Raw genomic sequence first — 26,684 nt, forward strand, 5'->3', positions numbered from 1 at the left:
GATAATAATAATAATAATAATAATAATAATAATAATAATAATAATAACAACAACAATAACAACAACAACAACATCGAAAAATACCTTAGGAATGAGAACCCAGGTTCGAAATTTCCCCAAGACACCTGATGAAGGCTGGAGGGAATATCAGCCGAAACGTTGTGTTACCAACAAACAAGATGAGGACAAATATCCGTCAAATGTAAATAATGTAAATAATAGTTAACAGAAGTTGCATAAAATTATATAAAGTTTTAATTTATATAAACACTTAAAACAGGAAATTATATATCCTTGAACCAAATGCAATTTCAAGCGAGTAGGTTCGAAAAGGGATTTTTGTAAGAAATTTCCTCTGTTGTCAATAATGATTTCTAACATTATTACAAGGTCATAATTCAGGGGAGAGAACAATTAGTAGGTTTGACCTATCTAATTCTTATCTGATTAGTAATTAATATGTATTCAAATGAAGGCGATGAGCTGACAGAGTCATTAGCACGCCGGGTGAAATGCCTAGCGGTATTTCATCTGCCTTACGTTCTGAGTTCAAATTCCGCTGAGGTCGACTTTACCTTTTATCTTTTCGAGGTCGATAAAATAAGTACCTGCCAAGTTCTTATTGCCCCGAAATTGCTGGCCTTGTGCCAAAATTTGAAATCAAAATATATTCAAATGCTCATATATTCAAACACAGAGAAGAGTGACTGCATATCCTCATTTTTTGGTTAAATTTAAATATTTGTAAGGCGCATGTCTATATGCATATATCTATATGTTATTTATAACTATTGAAGCAGTCGCCATTATAAGTGAAAAAGCTTTCAATTTTATAATTCAGTAATTTTTACCTTTGTTTTTTTTTTTTTCAACACATTATGACTGTAATGTGAAAGTCGGACATGAATGATAAAAGTGACGTGGATCGGGAGAGCCAGCGGTGCGGGGTATTTGGGGGAAGAAAAAAATCATTTGTTGCTTCTGCTGGCCAACGAAATTTGATTCTTTATGCTCGACCACATTTTTTTATTCGCATATTTCAGTGAACAAAAGAGATATGTCGGAGAATATTTGGATCAGTAGCGAAACGATAAGGTGATGGAGTTTGGGAAAGGGGCCGAAGAAAGTAAGACTTATAGCGAAACTGTAGGAAGTGCCACGTTACGAATTGTTTGCTGTTGTATCTGGAAGGGACTACGTTAGCTCTGTACTCAGAGACGAGTGACGAAGACCAGTTAGACGCGGGGATAATAGAAGCTTGGCAATCAGATGCATTCGTAGTTGCCTCCAATGAGCTAGAAAGTGTTAAGTACATTAGAAAACAAGTGGACGTATTAATGAGATTGGAAGGTTGATTGGTCTATCCGGACTTACCGGAGACAAATTCGAAAGTGGCTTACTTCCCTAATTAAATTTTGGTGGGGCTGCGGCGGTTGCCGGACATTGTGGCTGTGGGCGATTTAGTCACCAGGTCTTGATAGTCAATGTGAAACAAAACTCAAGAAAGATCTTGCAGCAGTGGTTTGGGTGGGATTTGGTGTAATGAAATCACCCTTTGAACATTCGAGGAATGTGCTTTAAAGATTACAAGCCTCATATGATCGGGATCGCAAGAGCCCAAGCCTGAATTAATTTGCTTCCAATGTAACAGGGTAGGTCATTCTGAAAACTCTTGTAGATAGGAAAACAGTCACAGGAGAAGACTGCCATGCCGGTAGCTACTGCCGCATTGAGTACAGGTGATCCCACATTCACTACCCGTATTCGAAATTTTGGTAGAGAGCAATGGTGAGAGGGCCCTCTTGGCATGGTTTGTACAACCACTTTAGTGACTAGTGGAATGCTGGAGTGGGATCAGTAGTATAGAGGTGTTCAGTGGTAATGAGTTTAGGTCTAGAGATACCAGATCTGTGCTGTTGATGGTACATGGAACGCTATTGGACGCTTAGGTAATCGGGATTATCTACATTGTTAATAGTGTCAATAATGTGTTGGCTATAGATATGATCTGCTGACAGGGAAACATTTTTACCTGTGAAGATGGTACAGAATTTCATGGCGCAAAATGTGCCGTGAGTGTGAAGCCAAAGAGCAACAACTGTGAAATTGCTGAAGTGAGCTCTGGAGAAAGAAATGTATCTTATAGATTGTGGACAAAGATTTCTATACAGTTAGATGTCGAGCAATGTACAGTTGAAATATATTGGTGAACTATTCTGGAAGGGAGTGACTCTGGTGCTGAAAGTAAAGGTGGACCGTTAAGAACAAGTTTATAATTGAAGAAGGAGACGTATAAAAAATCTGGGGCTGACTGCAAAACTACTGGAATGAATGAAAAGGTGGGCAAGCTGGTATTTTAGAAGGATAATGAGATTCCAGAACTGAAAATTTCTCTGAGTCAAAGGAAACTGTTCTCCGTGTGGAAGGCTGGCGGTCCTTTACTCTATCATTGAATCGTTCCGAATTCCATGTAGCCATAACAAGACCTAACTGAGTGAGCTGGAGAGTGAAGGTGAAGAGGATAGTTACTATGATAAAAGACATAGTGGGGTGGGGGGAAATCCTGTTAGAAGGAGCTGGTGTGTGTCTAAATCCGAGAATGAGATTATATAGTATGGTGCTAGTAGTGGACAGAACTCTACTTTTGATCAAAAAAGTTGATTTTTATGTTACAGGAGAGATCTTCGAAGATGGTTAGGAGTTAAGATATATGGCAGTCAACTAACCCCGCGCTGAACGTGCATAAAACGGGAAGATTCGAGTAGAAGACATTTGAAGGAGCTAAACAGTTGATGTGGCACTTTACAAGATTCACTGTGAACTCGGAGGAGTGACTATTTTGAGAGTCAGCAACTAAAAGTGCGAGGGTGTCAAAGGAAATAAGCGACGTCTGATAATGCAGCATTTTGTTCAGAATCGCTGAAAAGGATGCTGGACAAGTGGAATATCAAATGTTTCTTATGAACTGCACATAGGCTAAGCTTTGTTCTGGTATAACATGTCACCTAGGTTAGGCTAGGCGAATATCTCACTGATTCAGAGAACAATGTTCTAGTACGAATAGAGATATCCAAGTGCAATACTAATGGGTGTTGAAAAAGGACATTTGTCCAGATTGAAGACGGGGTTAGGTAGAAGCCACCTGATGCTCACTGTACATTTCAATGGGAGAGGAAACGGTGATGAATATGAATTCCGTAAACAATGTTTCGGTTGACTGAATTTCATGCCCTATTTTAGATGTAGAAAGCAAGTGATGACAGACGAAGAAAAGACGAGGCCAATATTATGGTGCCTTGTCCTCCTCAGTGGACGAGTGACTACGAAATAGTGATGATGGTTTAGGCTGTACATTGTCGTATAGAATGATGGCTATTGTTTGTTTTCATTGAATTATTTTGTTAGCTTGTTGCTGTATTTAGATCAGTGGGACGTGCAATGTGGGGAGCGAACATAGAGAGCACAAGTGACATCAAAAGAGTTAGGGACTCTTGGCGTTAATGAGGTGGAAGAAGGAAGCCGTTTGTTGCTTCTGGTGGTTATCAGAATTGAGTCAAGGATACGAATTTTTTTCTTCGTGTACGCCCTAACACCTTTTAGCGTTAGAAGATACTAACTATTGTAAGACTAGTTTATTTATTTATTTTTAGTGTTTACCTATTCCACCACAGCAAAAATGGTGTGAGCAAAAGATAAAAATTCCCTTGATATAATCAAGCTCTGAGTTCAAACCTAGCCACGACTGTCTTTGCTTCTTATCCTTGCTGGAATCGAGACCTTACAGTATCAGTCCAGTACTGACGTTGGTATACTTTACTGTCGTCTCGATTACTCACTCCAACCACCACACAAAGAAACTGAGGTCTTTTACCTGTGTTAGAAATCGTTGTTGTTATTAGCTTTTAAATGGTTTGACTGTTGCACATTTAGTTGTTTTACCAGTTTATTTCCACATGGATTCCTTCCATTCGGGGCCCACTAAACCGGTCTTTTTTGCCAACACTTTGGTTGTTTGTTATTTTCAATCTGTCTGTAAAATTATCACAGGTCGTCAGAGTTAACTCTACATTTGGATAACCTTCAATGATTGCCAGATACTTAATCGATAATATTTTGAATAACTTGAACATAGTGTGTTTGTATGCTTACTGGCCATGTTTTCTCTCAGTCATCATTGATCTCTTCCAATTGAAACATAAAAACGAAAACACACACACACTCATAATTACATATTTGTCAGGAATTTATGCTAGTAACTGTTATTATATACTTGCAATATAGCGATGAAATATACAAAAAAAAAAGTCTGAAAAATAATAGCCAAACATTTTCTATAGCATAGCGGTTAAAACGTCTATTGGTGGTTTTTAAGTGACAACCAGTTCATGGACTCAATATAAATAGAACCATCAATGTAGAATCCCCAATTAAATATTATCGATTTTTGTTGAGTACAATAAGAAAAGCACAGTTATTAAAATCGATTACAGTATCGCATTGACACTTATTTTTCGGTGATACCAAATGGAGAAAAATCAAATTCAACTCTTGCAAGAGCTGTACTAAAAACAGTGTAATTTTGCTCCAGTGCCGCTTCTTAATTTCTAATATTGGCACAAGGCCAGCAACTTCGGAGAAGGGAATAAGTCGATTACATTGATCCCAAAGTTCAACTGGTACTTATTTTATCGACCCCGAAAGGATCAGAGGCAAAGTTGACCACGGCGGAATGTGAACTCATGCTAAGCATTTTAACCGGCGTGCTAACGATTCTACCAGCTCGACGCTTTGTTCATTGATAATATTGATTTCTAATATTAACTCGAAATACGTTCTGAGTTCAAATCCACCGAAGTCGACTTTGCCTATCGTCCTTTCGAAGTCGATAGAATAAGTACCAGTTTCAATAATTACATCAATGAAGGCGGCGAGCTAGCAGAATCGTTAGCACGCCGGGCGAAATGCTTAGCAGTATTTCGTCTGCCGTTACGTTCTGAGTTCAAATCCCGCCAAGGTCGACTTTGTTTTCATACTTTCGAGGTCGATAAAATACATACCAGTTGAACACTGGGATCGATGTAATGGACTTAGTCCCTCCCCGAAATTGCTGGCCTTGTGTCAAAATTTGAAACATTTATCACAACATGCTCACAGGGTGATGGACTGGCAGAATCGTGAGAGCATGAAACAAAATAATACCTTATGGTATTTTGTTGCATCACTCTTCGTTCTGAGTTCAACTATCACCAAAGTCAACTTTACCTTCCAGAGGTTGATGAAGTACCAGGGAAGTACTAGGGTGGATTTAATTGACTTATTCCTCCCTTCAAATAGATTTGTGCTACAGCTAAAGACAGTTATTACGGCATGGCGATAATTTTTTCCTACTACAGGCACAAAGCCTGAAATTTTGGTGAGGGTGCTAGTCAATTATATCAACCCAAGTATGTAACTGGTACTTATTTCATCAACCCCGAATGGATGAAAGGCAAAGTCATCCATGGCCGAATTTGAACTCAAAATGTAGAGCTACCAGAAAAAATGCCACTATGCCACTTTCACAGCATGGCAATAACCCTTTCTACTATAAGCAAAAGACCAGGAATTTGGTGGGTAGTGGACTAGTCGATTGTATAGATCTCAGTGCCCATCTAATACTTATTTCATCGACCCCGAAAGAAAGAAAAGTGAAGTCAAACTCGGCTGCATTGAAACTCAGAATGTAAAAACGGATGAAACGCCACCAAGCATTTTGTCTGATTCTACTAGTAGCCATCTTCACAGTATGGCAATAATAATGATCAGTTAAAGCAGCGAGCTGGCAGAACCATTAGGATACCGGGCAAAATACTTAACAGTATTTTTTTTGTCTGTCTTTAGCTTTTGTCCTTTCAGGGTCAATAGAATAAGTACCAGTTGAGTACTGGTGGGGGGGGGGGGGTCGATGTAATTGACTTACACTCTCCCTCAAACTTGTGGACCTTGTGTAAAAATTTGAAACCAATAATAATGATTAGTTCCATTGCGGTGAATAGATATGTGTGATGAGGTAGTGGATGTATTAATGAATAACTTTCATAAACGCACATCTAGTTCAAGACGGTATGGATTCCCCTCACAACTTGGACATTAAGCTTGTGTTATCTAAGTGGTTCTTAAACTCACAAATACCAGTCCTGGCCACATGAACACAAGAGAAAATTACTGAAGTTATTATTTGTACTGTTGTATCACATTACTGAAGACTAGGTCTTTGTAAAGCTAGGGAAAAGATTGTATGAAAAAGAAATGATATATATGTCTAAATAAAGAAAAAAAAGAGTGACTATAGTTGAAATATCTTTAATCATAGGCCTGCAAAATGCCAACTGATTCACTTGAGAAAAGACTATTTTGTTGTTTTTTAACTAAATTGTCCAATAATTTATTTATAGATACACTTATCTATTTTCCAAAATTGTATCACTCTTACCTCAACTATTCATCACTCACACAGTCCCTTATCAGTTAATATTATTATTGTTTTATATTTCCTCTTCTCCAAATCATTCCTTGTTTATGTCCATTACAATTTTTTACCACTGATCATTTCTACAGCTAATAAGTACTCATGCTCCCTTTCTCAATTACCAGAAAAACATGTAGCTACCATTGGTGTCTTTCTTCATCACTCCTTCTAACACTGTCCCTCCCTACACATCTCATCTGTCAACCTACTCTCTTTACAGAGTCAATAAAACAAGTTCCAATCAAGTCAATCTAATCAAATATACTTTCCCCAAAAATTTGTGGTATTGTTTTCTTGATAGTCACTCAAAGTCCAAGAAAGATGATTCTACAATCACTGTGTTTCTCCTTTCATACCCTCACTTCTTTCACCCTCAACAAGTGTCCTCTCTTCAACCTACTCCACAGTTTATATTACCTTCAATAAACAGACACAACATACAGCAGTGAGTATGCATTTGTCTTGTGAAGTACAAGGCAGCTTCACTAGTGTTGATGCCATAATAAAATGAGTCCAATAGATTTTGTAGAGTGGTTGATATTAAGGAAAAACATCCAACCATAGTTGCCTGGCATAAACTAAATAGTATAAATGAGATATGGTTTGCTGAACTATCTAGGTGAGCAATAACTCTGAATAAGAACTGACTCAGGCTGTGACTACCCTTGTTTGAATGCCTGACACATGACTACTCAAAAGACTGTTTTACAGTGAATTGGCAGAAGGCAAGCATACACAAGGCGAGTAGGAAAAGTTCTTCAAAGATACACTCAAAAGCTCACTGAAGTGCTTTCAGATCAACCCCGATACCTGGGAAATATAAGTACAGGACCACCTTGCTTGGCATAGCTGCACCAACAGAGGTACCACCTCCTACGAACAGAACAGGATCGCAGGAGTACAAAGAAAATGTGAGTTGCACAAGTCCAGAGCCAACTCTTTGCCTTCATTCGCAGCAGACCACCAGTGCTTGATCTGTGATAGAACCTTCTGAGCATGCAATGGCCAGATTGGCTACAGTTGGTCACACATGTTGTCTTTGGTCATTGTCAACAATGACAGACAAACATTATTCTACTCATACCACTTATTCCAGCTGGGAAGGCAGATGTAAAAATGAGGATGTTGAGGAATAAAACCTCATATTCAAAATAAATGTGAACCGGAAATATTTTAAACCCATTTCTCCAATTCTATTTTTTAATTGAAATACTAACATAAAACAGAAATTGTCTTGAATTGAAATGAAATAAATAAAAACTACTGAAAATTTTTACAAAATGAAATTAAAATTCTCATACAAAATTGTTTTCAGTGGAAATTTAATTCCAGTTTGAATTTCAAATTTAGTTTTCAACCTTTTCCAGTATGATTTCAGGTCATAAAACTATCCCAGATTTATCAAATTATAGAGAAAAAAATATTTGAAAAGAATATTTGTATGGCAGAAAATATAGCTTCAAATCAAGATTTCTCCCCAGATTGAAACACAATCAAATTTTACTGGAAAAAAAATCAACAAATACAGCAGGTGAATTATAAATTGTTTCTGAGATAATAATAATAATAATAATAGTAGTAGTAGTTTGGTTTTTGTATTTACAAAAGTACAAATTGAATTTAAAAAGTCATCATATTTAGTAATTTCAATAAACTCGCCATCTTCTGCTGAAGATTTGTGATGGGGGCACACAGCGTTATTCCTGATGGTCCATGGTGTAGTGGGAACACAGCAGCTTCACTGATAATCTAAGATGTCAGAAGAAATCACTGACAAAAAGAAGGCTGGTTTAAACAGAGGAGGAGATGAAATTATATGCCCAATTCATCAAACATTCATGCTGTACAATACACATATATATGTATATATATATATATATATATATGCATGTGTGTTTATGTATATTATATATATATATATATATATATATATATATATATATGCATGTGTGTTTATGTATAATATATATATATATACACACATATGATATTTATGTGCATATCTATGTGTTCTGTGTGTAAGTTTATGCATAGATTTATCAATGGAAATATTCCACATTTTTTAGTGTATCTGAAATATAAATTTAGGATTTCTCTTTGATTCAATTAATCAGATTTTTAGTTAATTACAAAAAGAAAAAAAAAAGTGGAAATGGGATTACATTTTAATAAAAATGATTCATTAAGTGGTACAATCTTCATCAAAATCCCAGTGGGTGTTTTGCAGCAACACATCCACTCTCTACAATGTCTCGTGATATCAATGACATTTTCTGGAAATTTTTCTTAGATTCTGGGTCTTTGGCAGTTTTCAGTTTGTTCTCCACATTTTCAAGTGCCTGAGTGTGATATAAAATTAGAAATAGTTAGAAATGATAAGATAAAGCTAACACACATACACACATCATAACATATACCAAAGAGAGGATCATTACACATTTGCTTCACCTGATAGAAATAGAAGCAAAATCTCCCTCAAATTATACTCTACTGTCTTCAAAAAGAAAGGTCACATTAAATAATGTAGTCACAGATGCACTAAATCCAGGATGGTCATATTTGTAATATCTTTGACCATAGATCTGCATAAGTATGACCTCAGGCTAAGCAACACTATCAGATCAAGTATTAAGAAAATAACATTCTGACAGAGAAATTGGTGGTGGTAATAGTTGATATGACAACGGTAAAAAAGAAAACTGATCATAAATATTTTGTGAATAATGTAACAGAAGATGGATGATGGGATTAATGTGACAGTAGTAAATGGGAGATTCATGTTGTTATGTAGTACGAAATCAATCTGATCAAGCCGGTAATCAACTGTACGTGTGATCCACAGTTCAGATATAACACTCATCAACATGGTACCACTTAAAGGTCAACACACCACCACCTCTCAAAGACTCACTCACCAACACACAACGGCTCAAATGCTCACCAACATACCTTTTTGCCACTCTGTCGCTTACGACGTCGAGTGTTCCAGTTGATCTGATCAACGGAACAGCCTGCTCGTGAAATTAACGTGCAAGTGGCTGAGCATTCCACAGACACGTGTACCCTTAACGTAGTTCTCGGGGATATTCAGCGTGACACAGTGTGACAAGGCTGACCCTTTGAATTACAGGCACAACAGAAACAGGAAGTAAGAGTGAGACAAAGTTGTGGTGAACGAGTACAGCAGGGTTCGCCACCATCCCCTGCCGGAGCCTCGTGGAGCTTTAGGAGTTTTCGCTCAATAAACACTCACAACGCCCGGTCTGGGAATCGAAACCGCGATCCTATGACCGCGAGTCCGCTGCCCTAACTACTAGGCCATTGCGCCTCCACTACCAACATACCTACAACCACACAAACTCAGTCACCTACACACAACAACCATTATTTCACTGACACACTGTTTTTATTTCTCATAGTCTCTTTCATAGCCATTAACTCTATGATTCTGAACCAGAAAAGTGCACATTTCATCTACCCAAGCTCAACCAGTTCACATACATTTCACTGAACATGTTTTCTATACAAGTATGAATTTACAACAGTTCAAGCTGAACACACACTGCAGTGATGTGAATGCAGGAGATGAAGACTGAAAGAGCTGTTAGAGAGACGAAAAAAAAAAAAAACTTACCTCATCACAGAAAACATTACAGATAAGACTCTCGTGTTGGGCAGAGGGAAGTCTCTGAGCCAGAGACCTTGACGAACGAGATAAAATGCTGACCATTGCATAAATATCAATGGCTGAATCTGCAACTCTGTTCAGAATAAACTGTTCATCTGAAATAAGCAAATTGAACATTGAGATTATTCATTCTATTCTCAAATAGTCCAAGACATAGCTAACCTTTTTCTGAATTGCAACAATATGCATGACTTATTTTCATTTTTAGTAGTTGTAGAATTAGGCAAATAACAGACAAGCCTACCCTTGGATAGGATACTAGCCTACTGTAGATAGACTTTTCCTATAACAGGAGTTGGAACTCAGTACTGCAAGCTAGTAAAGTACTCAACAACTCTATAGTGCTACCACAGGTTAGAGCTGAGTGAACTGGTTACTGATTCTTAAGTGTCTTAGCCACAGATATGATAGTATATGAACTGCTGATAGTATATGAACTACTGACAACTTGGTTAGCTGTCTTACTGATTCACCCATCTCTTCTCTCTCTATACTTATGTTGGGTAACAATAAAGATATCAGTAAACACAACATACTAATTAGTTATAGAAATATTAAGATACACTCTATGTGCTTGTATAAGATGACCCCAACTCCAAATCACCAAAATGTGGTGTGGTGATGTTGTCAATTAACTTCAACAAATATGATGATGATTGTTTTAACAGTAATATTAACTAGATATATTTTAGATTGTTTTGGCAATAATATATACCATATATGGCTAATGATCTTTCATAATATATCAATGAGACTGCTATTAATTTTAATGTAAGAGAAAGCCAATGAGTTGGCAGAACTAGAGGTGTAGGGAGTCAAATACTTATAGCCACTTACACTTTAGTTTAAATTATTTTGCCTTTTATCTTTAAAGGGTTTGAAAATATGTACTAATCAATAATTGGAGTGATTTGATCAACTGTTTTCTCTTTCTTTAAATATGTGGCTTTGTATCTAAGTTAACAGTGAGTCAATTGGAATTTGTTTCGATATTTGGCTTAAAAGTAAATAATCAGAGATATTTCCAAAACTGTTGCCCTGCTCCAGGAAAAAAATTCCTTACCAATAATCTTCATTCCATACTGCATCAACAATGATTCAACAGTGGAACCAAACAGTGAAATGGCTTTGGAAGTCTAAACCAAAAACAGAAAGACACAAAAATATAAAAAAGGTATCACTCAAACACTTACAGAGATAATCAGGAGTTTAACACACACAAACATATTCATACATGCATACAAACACACCAGTACTGTGACACTCACACATATGTGAATGTGACTGGGAGGTACAGACATAGCTGTGTGGTTAAGAAGTTTACTTCCCAACCACATGGTTTCAAGTTCAGTTCAACTACGTATTACCTTGGGTGTCTTCTACTATGGCCCAGGACCAGCTAAAGTCTTGCGAGTGACTGAAAGAATCTTGTGTATATACACAAATATATATACATAAATGTGAACATCAAGTTAGTTAAAATATATCTGTGACATATTTTAACTTCTAAAGGCAAATTCACTGCAGTTACCATGGAGAAAAAATTCTCTTTTATGGTAAAAGGTGTAAAGACACCATATCTGCTCTCTACTGGATTCTCAGACATTTCTAGCTCTTTAGCCATTATCAATGGGAAATACAAAAAACAGGTAATTCTGAGCAGATTTAACGCCATAGCTTTAACTAAAATATATGTCACAAACATGTGGTTTAGTCACCTCTCTTTGGTATTCTGCATTTACATATGAACAATCCTCTCTCTCTCCCACCCTTAGTGTGTGTGTGTTTGTGTGTGAACAACATCATGACATAATTGCAAAATTACTACTATTGCTTTGTGATTCAAATAACTACAAGACGTACAGTAAAATTATTTCAATACCAATAATTTTGGAAGATCCACACTCACTTTCACACAACAAGGTTCAAACTACCACACTGCTGCTGCACTTCACACACAAGACCAAACTCTTACAATCCATAAGGGCAGTTGTCCACACTGCATAAAGCTAGACTCTAACATTGTATAAGGCTGGACAGCCACACTGCAGACACCTAACTCTCGTGTTGTAAAAAAGCCATATGCCCACACTACACCTCACAGAAGACCTAATCTCCACACAAATCAACCATGTCATAGAGTGTACTCAAGAGTGTTTGATTTAGATGTCAGTCAGAGGTCTAGTAGAGAAGATTACTAGACATCAAAGCAAACATCAAATCAATGATTAATCAAACTGACACTTCCACTCTTCATCAATATATAAGTGAAGATTGTTGTAAATAACCAATAAAGACAGAGCAAGTAAAAACAGAAACTTTACCAACCTTATCAGCTACTTTGGTTAGATCTGGATGGACATATTCGTTTAACGAAGGACCAGAATTTAAACCAACTAGTCTGAAAATAGACATATGTAAATCAAATGGCAACATGAAATGACAAAATACCAAAGATGCAAAATATGAAGAATTTCTTACCTTTCTCTGAAATCACAAATTCAAGGGAAAATAATACCATGCAAAATAAGATACCTCAATCACAAACTAGTTACATCTGAAGAATTGAGATGCTTGCTGACAGTGAGCAAACAATATCTGTGTTCCTAACATACACACACACAAACTTGTGTGTGTGTGTGTGTGTGCACACGCACACCATGTTTTTTGGTACAGAAAGAATTTTGTCTCCAGTTTTTATTGCCTTAGGAGGTCAAAGACTACTGTTCTGGGTGCAAAGTGTCCAGCTTTTCAACGTCAAATAGCAATGCCAAATATATATATATCATCATCATCATCGTTTAACATCCGCTTTCCATGCTAGCATGGGTTGGACGATTTGACTGAGGACTGGTGAAACCGGATGGCAACACCAGGCTCCAGTCTGATTTGGCAGAGTTTCTACAGCTGGATGCCCTTCCTAATGCCAACCACTCAGAGAGTGTAGTGGGTGCTTTTACGTGTCACCCGCACGAAAACGGCCACGCTCGAAATGGTGTCTTTTATGTGCCACCCGCACAAGCCAGTCCAGGGGCACTGGCAACGATCTCGCTCGAAAATCCTACAGGAGCCAGTCAGGCGGTACTGGCAACGGCCACGCTCAAAATGGTGCATCTCATGTGCCACCCGCACAAGAACCAGTCCAGGGGCACTGGCAACGATCTTACTTGGCTTGCCGGGTCTTCTCACGCACAGCACATTTCCAAAGGTCTCGGTCAGTAGTCATCGCCTCGGTGAGGCCCAATGTACGAAGGTCTTGCCTCACCACCTCAGCCCAGGTCTTCCTGGGCCTACCTCTTCCACGGGTTCCCTCAACTGTTAGGGTGTGGCACTTTTTCACGCAGCTATCCTCCTCCATTCTCACCACATGTCCATACCAGCGCAATCGTCTCTCTTGCACGCCACAACTGATGCTTCTAATGTTCAGCTTTTCTCTCAAGATACTTACACTCTGACGGGCATTCACATTGACATTACACATCCAACGGAGCATACTGGCTTCATTCCTTGCGAGCTTACGTATGTCCTCAGCAGTTACAGCCCATGTTTCACTGCCATGTAGCATGGTTGTTCGTACGCATGGTTGTTCGTACGCATGGTTGTTCGTATACATGTGTAACAATTAGAAAATGGAGGATAATATGCTGAACCCAACTACTTGCAGACGGTGTATCCCGTTGAATTCATTAATTTAATTCATAACAAAAGTGACAAAAAAAGGAAGAAAAGAAAAAGAAAGAACCAAAGCACAGGTGTCCATGGCAGACTATGTTATTTTGCCAACATGGTTTACATATAGAAGTACAAAGTACATAAGGAATTAGAGGATGAACAGAAGTTTAATCTTACAGCTGTTTCGGCCTAGTTTTAGCAAGCCCCATTCTATCCGAATATTCCTTTCTGGAGTGATTATCGGATGACATTTTGAAATGGGGTTACATGCCCGAACCTCTAGGCCTCTTCAGAGATTCACAAAGGGTTACATACAAATGTAGAACAAGAGGTAAAAACAGAGGTGTGGTAGAGACCAGAAGAAAAACAACAGCAAAAATAAGATAGAAATAAAAATAAAAAATAAAATTGAAATCAAAATATAAATAAAAATAAAAATAAGGGTACAGCAGGAAAATAATAATAATAATAATAATAATAATAATAAAGAATACATAAATGAAGGTATAGCATGTGGGACATGCAAAAATATAAAAAAGATATATGTCAAAAAACCCTTAAAAATACAAGGCACCCAAAAAGCCTACAAACACTATAGATAGGTCGCTATAGGCACTCCAATGCACATCTATATGTGTGGGTTCGTGTGCACAGCCTTACTCGGATGTCCCCTTACTCTCATGTGTGCATATACAAGTTTTTATAAGCAAACATTCCACCATATATGTTGTTTGTGGTATCAGCTCTATTAGCCGTATCTAGAAAGTTGTAAGTGTTTATTAGAAAGGAAGTTTTGTTGAGTGTGTGTGTGTCATTTCTGTATATATTGGAAGGTTCTATGTAGAAGTTCATTTTATACAAGTTATTAATGTTCTAGTAGCAATAACAGTGATGGTGACGATGATGGTGACAACAACAACAACAATAACAACAACAACACCAATAATATGCCAAACTTTCAAACTTAGCGGTGTAAGATATCCTGTTGCTTCTTCCAACAGCTCTACCATTCTGCTGCTAATGGGGGAGGGTTAATTACTACCGTTAACTTCCTCCTTCCAATTGGGCAACTATTGTTTTAAACTGCCTACACTTAGCGAGGGTTGGATAGCCACTGGCCGGTCAAGATGCTAGCCTGCCTGCGCCCCTCCCCCCACACACACACGCGCGAGCTATGTATATCCCCCCCCCGTACTCACGCTCATGCGTGCGTGTATGTATATACATATGTATGCGCCCAGCCACACATCTCTTAATTCTATAGCCATAACAGTAACAATGAGGATAAATACATTCTCATCTATACATATCAGGATACACACCCTTATACACATTATGTCCCCTCACATATACCCATACTTATTCATACATACACAACTGTGTGGCCAACTATCATTACATCCGTATGTACACAACTACATACCTACCTACATACTCACCTATACATATACACATACATAAATACACACACACACACACACACACACACAATAGATGTACACACACGCACACATACTTATACATGCATACACACACACATATACATATACCCACACATATACATACACATATATACACAAATATATATATATATACATATATATACATACACATATACATATACATACATCCATATAGGTATCCACATCCACATACGCACATGCACGTACATACATCTGCGCATGCACTCACAAGCAAATAGATATGCATGTGCATACACACAGGAGGAGTATCTCTAGTAATAGAAGACCAACGGCAACAAGAACAATACCAACGACAACAACATGTAGGTACATCTACATGTGCACACACATACACACATAGCTGTACGCATAGCCACTTCTATTAGTTTTGATAGAGGGGCCGTGTCTGCAGTGCTACCCATTTTCTAGTGTATGTCTTCCTGCCTATATGTTAATATCAAGCTAGGTTTACCTCCTAATTTCTGTAGCTATATATATATACACACATCCACACACACATATATACACACACATATACACACACACATACACACATACACAAATATACATATATATACACATACATACATACATACATACATATATATATATATGTATATATATATATGAAAGAAGGTTTGAAAATGCACTTATTTTTTTAAAATATTTATTTACTTAACCGGTTTCACTTTTTTAGAAAAAGATTATCAAAAGTCTTTGAGAATAATAAAAAATGTTAAAAAACAGTTTGAGTATTAAAATGCATATATACATTCTTTGATGATAAAATATATTTAAAGTATAAAGCTTTGTATGAACTTTGTAGTGTTACATACTGATTGTCACACATTCTCTGATATTAAGGTGAAATTGTTAAAAACAGTGTTAAAAACAGTGTATGGAAATACACATATGGAAAAATACATATACATATTCTTATACATATGCTTTGACAATCGAATAAAATTGAGGAGGAACTGACCTGGCCTTTTTCTCTTGTGTATATTGAGGGAATGTTTTACTGTCTTAAGAGACAGTATGACTGGCTAGCTGGGGTGGGAGGGAAGAAGAGTTAAAGAAGATTTTTTTATTTTTGGTTGGTCTGTGACAGTCTGTCATGGTTTACTGGTTTTTGGGACTGGTTTTGTGCACATCTCTATGTGTGTGTGTATATATGTGTGTTTGTGTCCGTGTGTGGGTGTGGGTGTGTGTGTGTGTGTGTGTGTGCCGTTTTTATTGGTCCCAGAGTTTATTGTGGAATGTGTATATGAGAGTGTGTTTGAGTGTTTTTTGTGTCGGTGGGGATGTTAGGTGTGTGTACGTGAGACTGTGCGTATATCTCTTTGTCTGAGTGTGTATGTGTTGTTTTGATCGTCCTTGTGGTGTGTGTGTGTGTGTGAGAGCAACCGTATGTATGTGTGAGGGTGTGTGCATGTGTGCGTATGTGTGTGTATGTATGTGTGCATCTGTGTGTGTGCGTGGGAGTGTTTTGTGTGAGTGTGGGAGTGTGTGTGTGTCTCTCTGTCTGAGTGGGTGTGTTGTTTTAAATACCTTGTGGTGTGTGTGTGTGTGTGTGTGTGTGTGTAAGCAAACGTATGTGTGTGATGGTTCATATGTATGTGTATGTCTATGTCTGTATGTGTGCGTGTGTGGCATGTGTATATGAGTATGTGTGTGTTTTTTATCTATGGTAGGATGGTGTGTGTATGTGTGTGATTAATATTTGTTAGGGTGTTGTGTGTGCGCATGTGTGTGTATGTGTATATGTGTTTGTTCGTGTGTGTGCGTGAGTGCGTGTGTATGTGTGTTTGTGTGTTTTTTGTGTCGGTGGGGATGTTAGGTGTGTGTACGTGAGACTGTGCGTATATCTCTTTGTCTGAGTATGTATGTGTTGTTTTAATCGTCCTTGTGATGTTTGTGTGTGAGAGAGAGCGCAACCGTATGTATGTGTGAGGGTGTGTACATATGTGTGCGTCTGTGTGTGTATGTATGTGTGCATCTGTGTGTGTGCGTGGGAGTGTTTTGTGTGAATGTGGGAGTGTGTGTATACGTGAGTCTGTGTGTGTCTCTCTCTGTGTCTGAGTGAGTGTGTTGTTTTAAATACCTATTGTGGTGTGTGTGTGTAAGCAACCGTATGTGTGTGTGTGATGGTTCATATGTATGTGTATGTCTGTATGTGTACGTATGTTTATTTGTGTTGTGTGTTGGTGGGGGTGTTATATGTGTGTACGTGAGTTTGTGTGTGTCTCTAAGTATGCTTGTGTTTGAGTTGTCATTGTGGTGCGTGTGTGTGTGAGGGAGCAACTGTATGTGTGTACATGAGGGTGTATGTGTGTGTGAGCATGTATGTGTGTGTTGTATCTATTAGGTGTCCTTGTACGTTGGGTTTATCCAGGTGAGGTGTATGTGTGTGCATGTGTGTTCTGTGTATGTTGGTACTGGGTATGCGTTTGTATGTGTGTGTACGTGGGTATGGTTTGTGTAGTTTCCTGGTGTATATGTGTACATGTGTGTGTGCGCTGTAATTGTGAGTGATTAGTTTTGTTTGTATTGTTAGTACAGTATATGTGTGTATACGTGTGCGTGTGTTTGTGTGAGTGCGTCTATGTGGCTTGTATTTGTCGGGGAGGTGTGTCATTGTGTGTGCATGCTTCTGTGCATGTGTGCTTGTGAGTGTTTGTTGTGATTGTTGGGATTGTATTGTGTGTGTTTTTCTTTTGAGTGTGTGTGTGTGACATTTTTACTGGGGAACAGGCGTATGGTGTTTGTATGTGTGTGTACATATGTATGCAAATATGCGTGTGTGAATATGATTTGTGGTTGCTGGAGTGGTGTGTAGGTGTGTGCATGTTCACTTAAGTATCAAGTGTTAGCCATCCCAATGTCAGCAGAGCATAATTAGTTATCGCTAGCGAAAAGCGGTGTCCTAGTACTAGGTATTTTCTTATATTAGATCTATGTATGTAGATAACAGCATTACATATGCCATAACCTAGCATAAGAATAGTGGTTAACTTAAATATGTATTATTAAAAGCATGCGCGGTATCTAGACCCGAGTTCTACTTGAATTTAGAGAAAGTACATCCAATTCTGTGAAGGCATGAAACGTTTCTTTCCTTCAAACTATTAATAATCGGGATTTTGGTCCTAATTAGGAAAAAGATTTCATTTATGCATAATAGGCATTTCCTATTTTTGTTATTATGTGCAGGTGCGGATGCCAATATTTTCCAGTGCAGGTTAAAATTGATGCCCTTATCCTTTAGTTCCCATATGTAGCTACTTAATCCGGTAGAATTCCTTCTGTTCCCGTTCCTAAACGTGTAGTAGTGATAATTAAACCTTTGTTTCATACTATTTTTAGTTGCACCCACGTATGCCCTGTTTTCATACTTTGTGTTTACCACACATTGGTATACCACTTCCCTTCTCATGCAGCTATTTCCGAACACGCAGCTTTCCTTTACTCTACAATTGCAGGTTCTACCTGGGTGCCCATAGTTAGTGTGATTAGTGCTAGGATTTGTTATGCTACTGCCATTTATTGCGCTTCCATTTAACCCCAGGGCCCTGTTATTCCCATTACTATTGTTGTTAGCAGTGTTAGGATTCTTACCTCCGTTATATCTACTACTTCTATTGCTACTTGTGATATTAATATCATTATCATTACTGATCCTATCATCTGTGTTGATGTCAATGTTTCCAGTGTGGGTATTAGTATCCACATTGTTATCGTCCTGATTATCCGTCCTATGGCTAACATAGTTGTCATATAAGGTTGTGTTGTCTATGCCATTTTTCCTACTTGTATAGAAGCTATCTAACTTCTTATTATTAATTGAGGAGATTATTGCAACCAGGTTGTGTGTTAAGCTATATCCTATTCTTATTGTCCTTTTATTGATTGACTCCCAATATTTATTCTTTCCCTTTACAAAGTGTTTATTGATTATATTGAAGATATTTTTTACTATGTCATTTTTAATCTGCATGGCGAAGGGAATTATTAGCCATAGGGTGTCCGCCCCAGCTTTGTCTTTATAAAGGTTGCCTATGCTATATGTGGGTCTACCAATATTATAACTGCTAACATTGGAATTAGTATTGCTCTTCCCGTTACCGTTTCTGCCGCTGCTATTCCTACTACAATTATTGTCTTTGAAGTTATTATTTCGTTCACTATTATTTACATCCGTGCCTTCTATAGTATCTCTATCACTAGCAATTCTATCAGTAAGGATTTTATTCCCACCGTCTCCGCCACCACCATTCCGCACCGGTTGTCCCGGCCCATACATGATATTTTTCTTATTGCCGCCTCCAACATCACCATTACCCCTACTATTGGCGTACCAAGTATTTCCATTATTACGACAACCATTATTATTACCTATACTTTTGTCTCTATCCCTGCCATTTGCCGCGCTATCCCTGCTATTGGCCGTGCTACATTTTGCAAAGCACCCTCTCCCAGGTGTGGTTGTTTCATCTATATCATTCTGGTTACTATTGTCACTGGGGGTGTATTTTATCCCATCCCTATACCCTGCATTTTTTAGCGCTACATTGTATCTCTCCTTACGTTTATTGAATATCTCTTCATTTGAGGAGAGGTTAGAAATCCTTTTGCTTATATTCAGAAGAAGTGCTTTCTTCATTTGTGGGGGGTGGTTACTAGAACTATTTATATACCTTATATTAGAATTTTCTTTTATATACGGCTCATGTAGTCCGGTATTTAGGTTACAGTTTGCATCTAAGTAATTAATAGAATAGTTTTCATTTTCAATAGTTATGGATAGGCCAAACCTACTAAAGAATTTGTGCAATCGAACCCCCAACCCCTAACTCTCTCACGTTATATATATATATATATACATACATACATACATATATATATATATATCAGATTGGATCCTGGTGTAGCCATCTGGTTTCACCAGTCCTCAGTCAAATCGTCCGGCCCATGCTAGCATGGAAAGCGGACGTTGGGCGACGACGACAATACATACAGACATATATATATATATATATATATACCGCCTGACTGGCCTTTGTAGGGTTTTCGAGCGAGATCATTGCCAGTGCCCCTGGACTGGCTCTTGTGCGGGTGGCACATAAAAGACACCATTTCGAGCGTGGCCGTTTTCGTGCGGGTGACACGTAAAAGCACCCACTACACTCTCTGAGTGGTTGGCGTTAGGAAGGGCATCCAGCTGTAGAAACTCTGCCAAATTAGATTGGAGCCTGGTGTTGCCATCCGGTTTCACCAGTCCTCAGTCAAATCGTCCAACCCATGCTAGCATGGAAGGCGGACGTTAAACGATGATGATGATGATGATGATATATATACATACATACATACATACATATATATATATATATATATATATATATATATATATATGCATATATGTCGTGCGGGTGACATGTAAAAGCACCCACTACACTCTCTGAGTGGTTGGCGTTAGGAAGGGCATCCAGCTGTAGAAACTCTGCCAAATCAGACTGGAGCCTGGTGTTGCCATCCGGTTTCACCAGTCCTCAGTCAAATCGTCCAACCCATGCTAGCATGGAAAGCGGACGTTAAACGATGATGATGATGATGATGATGATATATATATATATATATATGAGAGAGAGAGAGAGAGAGCAAGAAGGAGAAATGAAAAGAGAAAGAGACAGAGAATAAGAGATGCCTGTGTGTGTTTGGTACATGTCTATCTCTCTCTCTCTCTCTTTCTCTCTCTGAGCTGGCCAAAGCCTTGTGAATGAACTTGCTAGACGGAAACAGATAAAAGCCAGTCGTGTGAATGTGTGTACGTATGCATATGTATGTGTGAATGTGTGTGTTTGTGTATGTTCGTATGTATGTATAAGTATACATCCCCCACCTTTCATCATCATTGCTTCTTTTTCTTGTCTTTTCTGTTGAAGTTGTCCTTATTCTCATTGTTTTTGGATTTCTTTCATTTTTCTTTTATCTCTTTAGGGAATTCATTGAAAAGCTTGTTTCATTTACTTTTTTCGTTTCTTTTAAATTCATTTACAGTACACCCTCATATCTCTACCCTCAGCTGGCTTGAAATTTTCAGTTAACATCTTAACCAAAGTAAATAGATGGCTCATCTATGTACTTTGATCTTAACACAGGGCCTCTCAACTGCGGAGGCCCCCTGCGACTGCAGTGGTCGCAGGGGCTTAGCGATGGTCCTGCATTCATTCAAATCATAAAGATAATCATTATAAACAAAATGAAATTTTACCATCGTTTCATCTCTAAGCTACTATAACAACTGGTTGATAAAACATTCATTTTTTTTTTTTTGACAGAAATTAAAATTAAAGAGACTAAATGCCTTTAAGTACATGAGTTCAGTTCCTGTTAATATTGACTTTTTTTCAGTTCATTCTTTTAAAGGTTGATAAAATAATTACTAAGTCTGCCCCTCCCTGGGGAAGATGATTGGCCTGCAGGAGTCCTGTGCTGGTACCACATTAAAAGCACCCAGCACACACTGTCAAGTGGTTGGTGTTATGAAGGGCATCCAGCCATAGAAACCAAGCCAAATCAGACTGGAGCCTGGTGCAGCTCTCCAGCTTACCAGTTCTGGCCAAACCTCTAATCCATGCCAGTGTGGAAAATGGACTTTAATGATGATGACAGTCAGTACTAATAATATACTGGTTTTGATTTAGTTGACATCATCTCTTTTTTTCTCCAAAAGTTAGTCTTGTATCTGGTCAAGACAATTCTCATCTTTTTTAGGGAGCAAATTAAAACAAAACAAATATAATCCAAATTAAGTAGACAAACCTTTTGGCTCGGACAGCACCAACATCAAATATGAGACCCAGGTTAGCTGTAGGATTCTTTAAAGCTTTCTGCAGTTCCTTCAGATGTGAACCAGCATACTGGAATGTCAAGAATTAATGGTAACTAAGAGATTTTAGACAAATGAGTTAGACACTGCCTATGTTATAAGCTTTACTTATTAAGGCAGGCACTACAAAGACATATAAACATAAAATCTCAATTACCTACCAATAGTCAACAATAAACTCTCATTAGCACCCACATTATAACAATAACCTCTTTTTCAATCAATAATTCTGTAATATCCACTTTTTTACTAATTCTACAAATACTAACTCTTCACATTTACCTGAAATTGTCACATTCTTATTGCTTCAAAGAAATCTTTTGGTTTTGAAAAGTTGCCTACATGCTTTTCTCACCTATTTGGGTTTAAATCCAAAACATACATTAGATGGGCATGTCAATAAGGGTTAACAGGTTATTATGCAAACAGTGGATGGTTCATACACTGTCAGCAGTGCTGCATTGTGACATTAACCCTTTGCATTCAGATTATTCTGTCAAATGTAATGCTTATTTATTCATTGCTTTGAAATTAATCACACATCAAGATTTTTATGAGGTGATTGTTTACTTTTAGAATGACATTGTATGTTAGGTGTGAGATGCCAAATCTAGTCAGTTTAAACATAAAACAGGTAAAATATTTTGGCTGAATATGACCAGTTTTTATATAGCTCAGCAGTTCACTTTGCTGGGTGGTTCACAGGGTACTTCAGAATTATTATGTGGTTCATTGCCTTACATTGCTGAGATCCAATGTGAGTGAAGAAGTTAGCCCAGTACTCAGCTTTAGACCAGAGCCCACTGTTCATCTTGGTCAACATTATCTTTGGATCTAGGCACTGATTCAGGTTATAGATTCTGTGTGTAATGGCTGAAATGTATGTAATGGCCCAATCTCTCTTAAATTCACTGATAGTGGCTTCCATTATCAGGTAGACCTTTTCTCATCGTGGAAGATTTCTAGCAACACTAATTATGTTTCTATACATAAAATAGCCTCTGTCTTATGCTGTGTGATGTTATATATATATATATATATATATATATATATATATATAAAAGATAAACAAGAGTGAAAAAACTACAGAAGGCTTGTGTTACATGGTTAAAGTATATATTTAAATTATGTCAGAAAAATGTTATAAAATTTTGGGTATATAAACATTGTATTTGGAGAAATAACCGAATTTGTGTTGTCTTTTCAAATTTCTCTACCTGTATCATAACATGTCTTCGCTCCAGTGTGTAAAATAGAGTTCTAGATATATATATATATATATATATAAAATTAAGCTTGATCACTTCTTTTTAATGCAGCATCACACTTCAGTATACGAGAGACTGTGTTTATTATTTAAATAAGAGTATGTGGCACAGGATGCATGGTTCAAATATCTCTAGACTCTCTGAGCGGAGTATAAAGACACTTCAACTAGGAATAGCTAATTGTTGATTAAATGCTTTCATTAACTTGGGTTTGAACACAATGTAATCTTTACAATAAAAGCATGCATGTAACACACACATGTACAAAATGGCTTGCTTTATAATTGGCTTTATTGGAAGACTTGAAACACGATAAAAATTTAAACAGACAGAATCACCAAATCTAGAAACATTCCCATGTTTCTAGATTTCAGCATCTCTATTCTTGAATATTTCCAGCTCCAAATATCTCCAGATACCACGTCTCCACACACTGATATCTTCAGACCTCACTATCACCAGATTTAAATGTTGAAAATTAGGAAGCATTATTTAAATAAACATATTCACCTGAATTCCAGTCAAGGCAACAAATAATCGCAGAATATCATTGGTTCCTTCAAATATTCTAAATATTCGTAAGTCTCTGATGACCCTCTCCAACTCAGCTTCCTGCATGAAAAGATAAAAAAGAAAAAGGAGTCTTAATTTTTTGGTTAATTTAATTTTAATTTAATTCTGGTAAAATCGAAATATGTTGCACTGTGGAAGTTTTTTCAAGTCAAGTTTTAGAATAAATAAATAAATAAATAAGTTGTTGCCGTCGTTGTTTAATGACCATTTTCCATGCTGGCATGGGTTGGATGGTTTGACCAAAGCTGGTAAGCTGGAGAGTTGCACCAGATTCCAGTCTGATTTGGTTTGGTTTCTATGGCTGGATGCCCTTCCTAACGCCAACCACTTTATAGTGTGCGCTGGATGCTTTAAACATGGTACCACATAAACACTCTTATGTGGCATCAGCTTGAGTGTTTTTTAAGTGGCGTCAACACAGGACTCAGTGGCATTAACACTTCATTATTGTATATATTTAGTGCAATAGTACAGTGTTTAATAAAGTAAAATTGCTGTGGGGCTCTTATGTACATCAGGCAACATATAAAAGGAACGTTTTTGTGGCCTGAATGAAGATACCAATATTCTGGAGTCATAACTGTTTGGCAGGTGATTTGATCTGAGATGATGTGTTTGAAACTACGAGGACAATTACATTTTGGTAAAGTCACTGCGGTTATAAAACACATTGTTATAAGGGTGGTGAATTAGCAAACTTAGTGACAGACAAAATGAGTAGTGGAATCAATATAATCAATATTATAACATTCCCATTAAATTTCTAACTTTGTGTTTAGATTAAAGAAATCATTAATTTTGCTATAATGATATATATTATTAGATATCAAAGTAAGGTAGCAAGCTGGCAGAATTGTTAGCTTTCTGGGGAAAATGCTTAGTGGCATTTTGTCTGTCTTTATGATCTGAGTTCAAATTCTGCCAAGGTCAACTATACATTTCATCCTTTCAGCATTGATAAAATAAGTACCAGTTGAGCACTGGGGGAAGGTGGGGGGGGGTCAATGTAATTGACCCATTCCTGAAATTGCTGGCCTTGTGCCAAAATTTGAAATCATTATTAGCTATCAAAGTGTTTCATCATACATCTATGATGTGGCCACTGATACTTTACATCACTCAATCACAATAAACACAAAAAGAATTTTGCTGTATTCCTCAGTAAACACATGCAATTAAGATAGTGTAACAAATTAATTATAGTGAATATTGTAAGCAGTTATCCTTTGTTCTGTTCACGGGGTCAGTAAAAGAGAAAAGCACAGTAGGTCTTCAGTAGCCACCACAGTCAGATCACAGATGGCAACTGTGGAAACGATTGTGTGTGTATGTATAGATACAGACATGTGTGTGTGTATGTGTAGATACAGACGTGTGTGTATGTGTAGATACAGACATGTACAATTAAGAAGTTCGCATCCCAACCTCATGGTTTCAGGTTCAGTTCCACTGCTGGCACCTTGGGCGAGTGCTTTCTACTACAGCTCCAGGCCAACTAAAGCCTTGTGACTGGATTTCATCAACAGAGATTGATGTATATTAGTGAAAACCAAAAAACGTAGTGCTTTCAAATAAAAATAACTTGCATGGTATTTGTTCCACTCGAGTTGTTACTCTGACTTTTAGAAATGCAGTGAAGTAGTGATGAGCTCATTAGAAACCTATAACCAACAATACTACTATTCACCAAATGCAATATGAAAATAAAAGTCAAGGAAGTTGTCTTTACCTTCATATAACCCATACCACCAAGGATCTGTACAGCCTCATCAGCACAATACCAGGCAGATTCCTAATTAAACAAGAAAAAGAAAAGAGTGATTCTGACATGTAAAATTTCTACGGATAAAACCCACAATCATCAATATAATCTATAATCATAAAATGATTAATTACATTGTATTTTAATAATTCTTTCTAATTTTGATACAATGCCAGTAATTCTAAGGGTGGTGAGAGAGCAAGTCAGTTACACTGACTCAGTCAAAAGGATGAAGGGCAAAGCTAACTACAGTGGGATTGAACTTGGAATGTAAAGAGCCAGAAGAAATGCTGCTGGGTATTTTGGCTGACATGCTAATGATTCTGTCAGCTTGCCACCTTAATGATTGATTCTATTTCAATATATTACTGGTATTTATTTCACCATACATGGACCAATGAAAGGCAAACAGTATATCTTCTACGGTTTGATCTCAGAAACTATGGAGCTAAACATTTGTATTCCCATTTTGTCACCAGAGATAGTATACAAAGAAAATAAGCTAATGAGATAGACTTTATACATTTCTTATCTTTTATTTGTTTCAGTCATTAGATGGCAGCCATGCTGGGGCACCACCTTGAAGCATTTTAGTAAGTGAATCAACCCCTGTACTTATTCTATCAGTCTCTCTTGCTGAACTGCTAAGAGATGTAAACACACCAACACCAGTTGTCTAGCAGTGGTGGGGGACAAACACAGACACTTAGAGGATTCTTTCAGTTTCTTTCTACCAAATCCACTCACAAGGCTTTAGTCAGCCCAACACTATAGCGAAAGACATTTGCCCAAGGTGTCATGCAGTGGGACTGAACCCAGAACCATGTAGTTGGGAAGCAAACTTCTTACCACACAGCCATG

The 26,684-nt window shown here is 37.5% G+C and overlaps 1 protein-coding gene across 4 annotated transcripts in view; it reads right to left on the reverse strand.

Annotated features, from left to right (window-relative positions):
• Nucleotides 1–8,659: 8,659 nt before the first annotated feature.
• Nucleotides 8,660–26,684, reverse strand: part of LOC106875659 (very long-chain specific acyl-CoA dehydrogenase, mitochondrial-like) — a 51,054-nt gene continuing 33,029 nt past the window's right edge. For all 4 annotated transcript variants that reach the window (XM_089348931.1, XM_089348933.1, XM_089348932.1 and 1 more), the window contains exons 14-20: nucleotides 25,791–25,853; nucleotides 23,999–24,100; nucleotides 22,154–22,251; nucleotides 12,525–12,597; nucleotides 11,260–11,332; nucleotides 10,143–10,291; nucleotides 8,660–8,847 (exon numbers count right to left, since the gene is read on the reverse strand). In XM_089348931.1, coding sequence (XP_089205057.1) covers nucleotides 8,710–8,847; nucleotides 10,143–10,291; nucleotides 11,260–11,332; nucleotides 12,525–12,597; nucleotides 22,154–22,251; nucleotides 23,999–24,100; nucleotides 25,791–25,853 — 696 coding nt within the window. In that variant the 3' untranslated portion in view covers nucleotides 8,660–8,709. The remainder of the gene's footprint in view (nucleotides 8,848–10,142; nucleotides 10,292–11,259; nucleotides 11,333–12,524; nucleotides 12,598–22,153; nucleotides 22,252–23,998; nucleotides 24,101–25,790; nucleotides 25,854–26,684) is intronic.

Source organism: Octopus bimaculoides, chromosome 3, assembly GCF_046866305.1.
Source record: "Octopus bimaculoides isolate indiv1 chromosome 3, ASM4686630v1, whole genome shotgun sequence".
Taxonomy (NCBI): domain Eukaryota; kingdom Metazoa; phylum Mollusca; class Cephalopoda; order Octopoda; family Octopodidae; genus Octopus; species Octopus bimaculoides.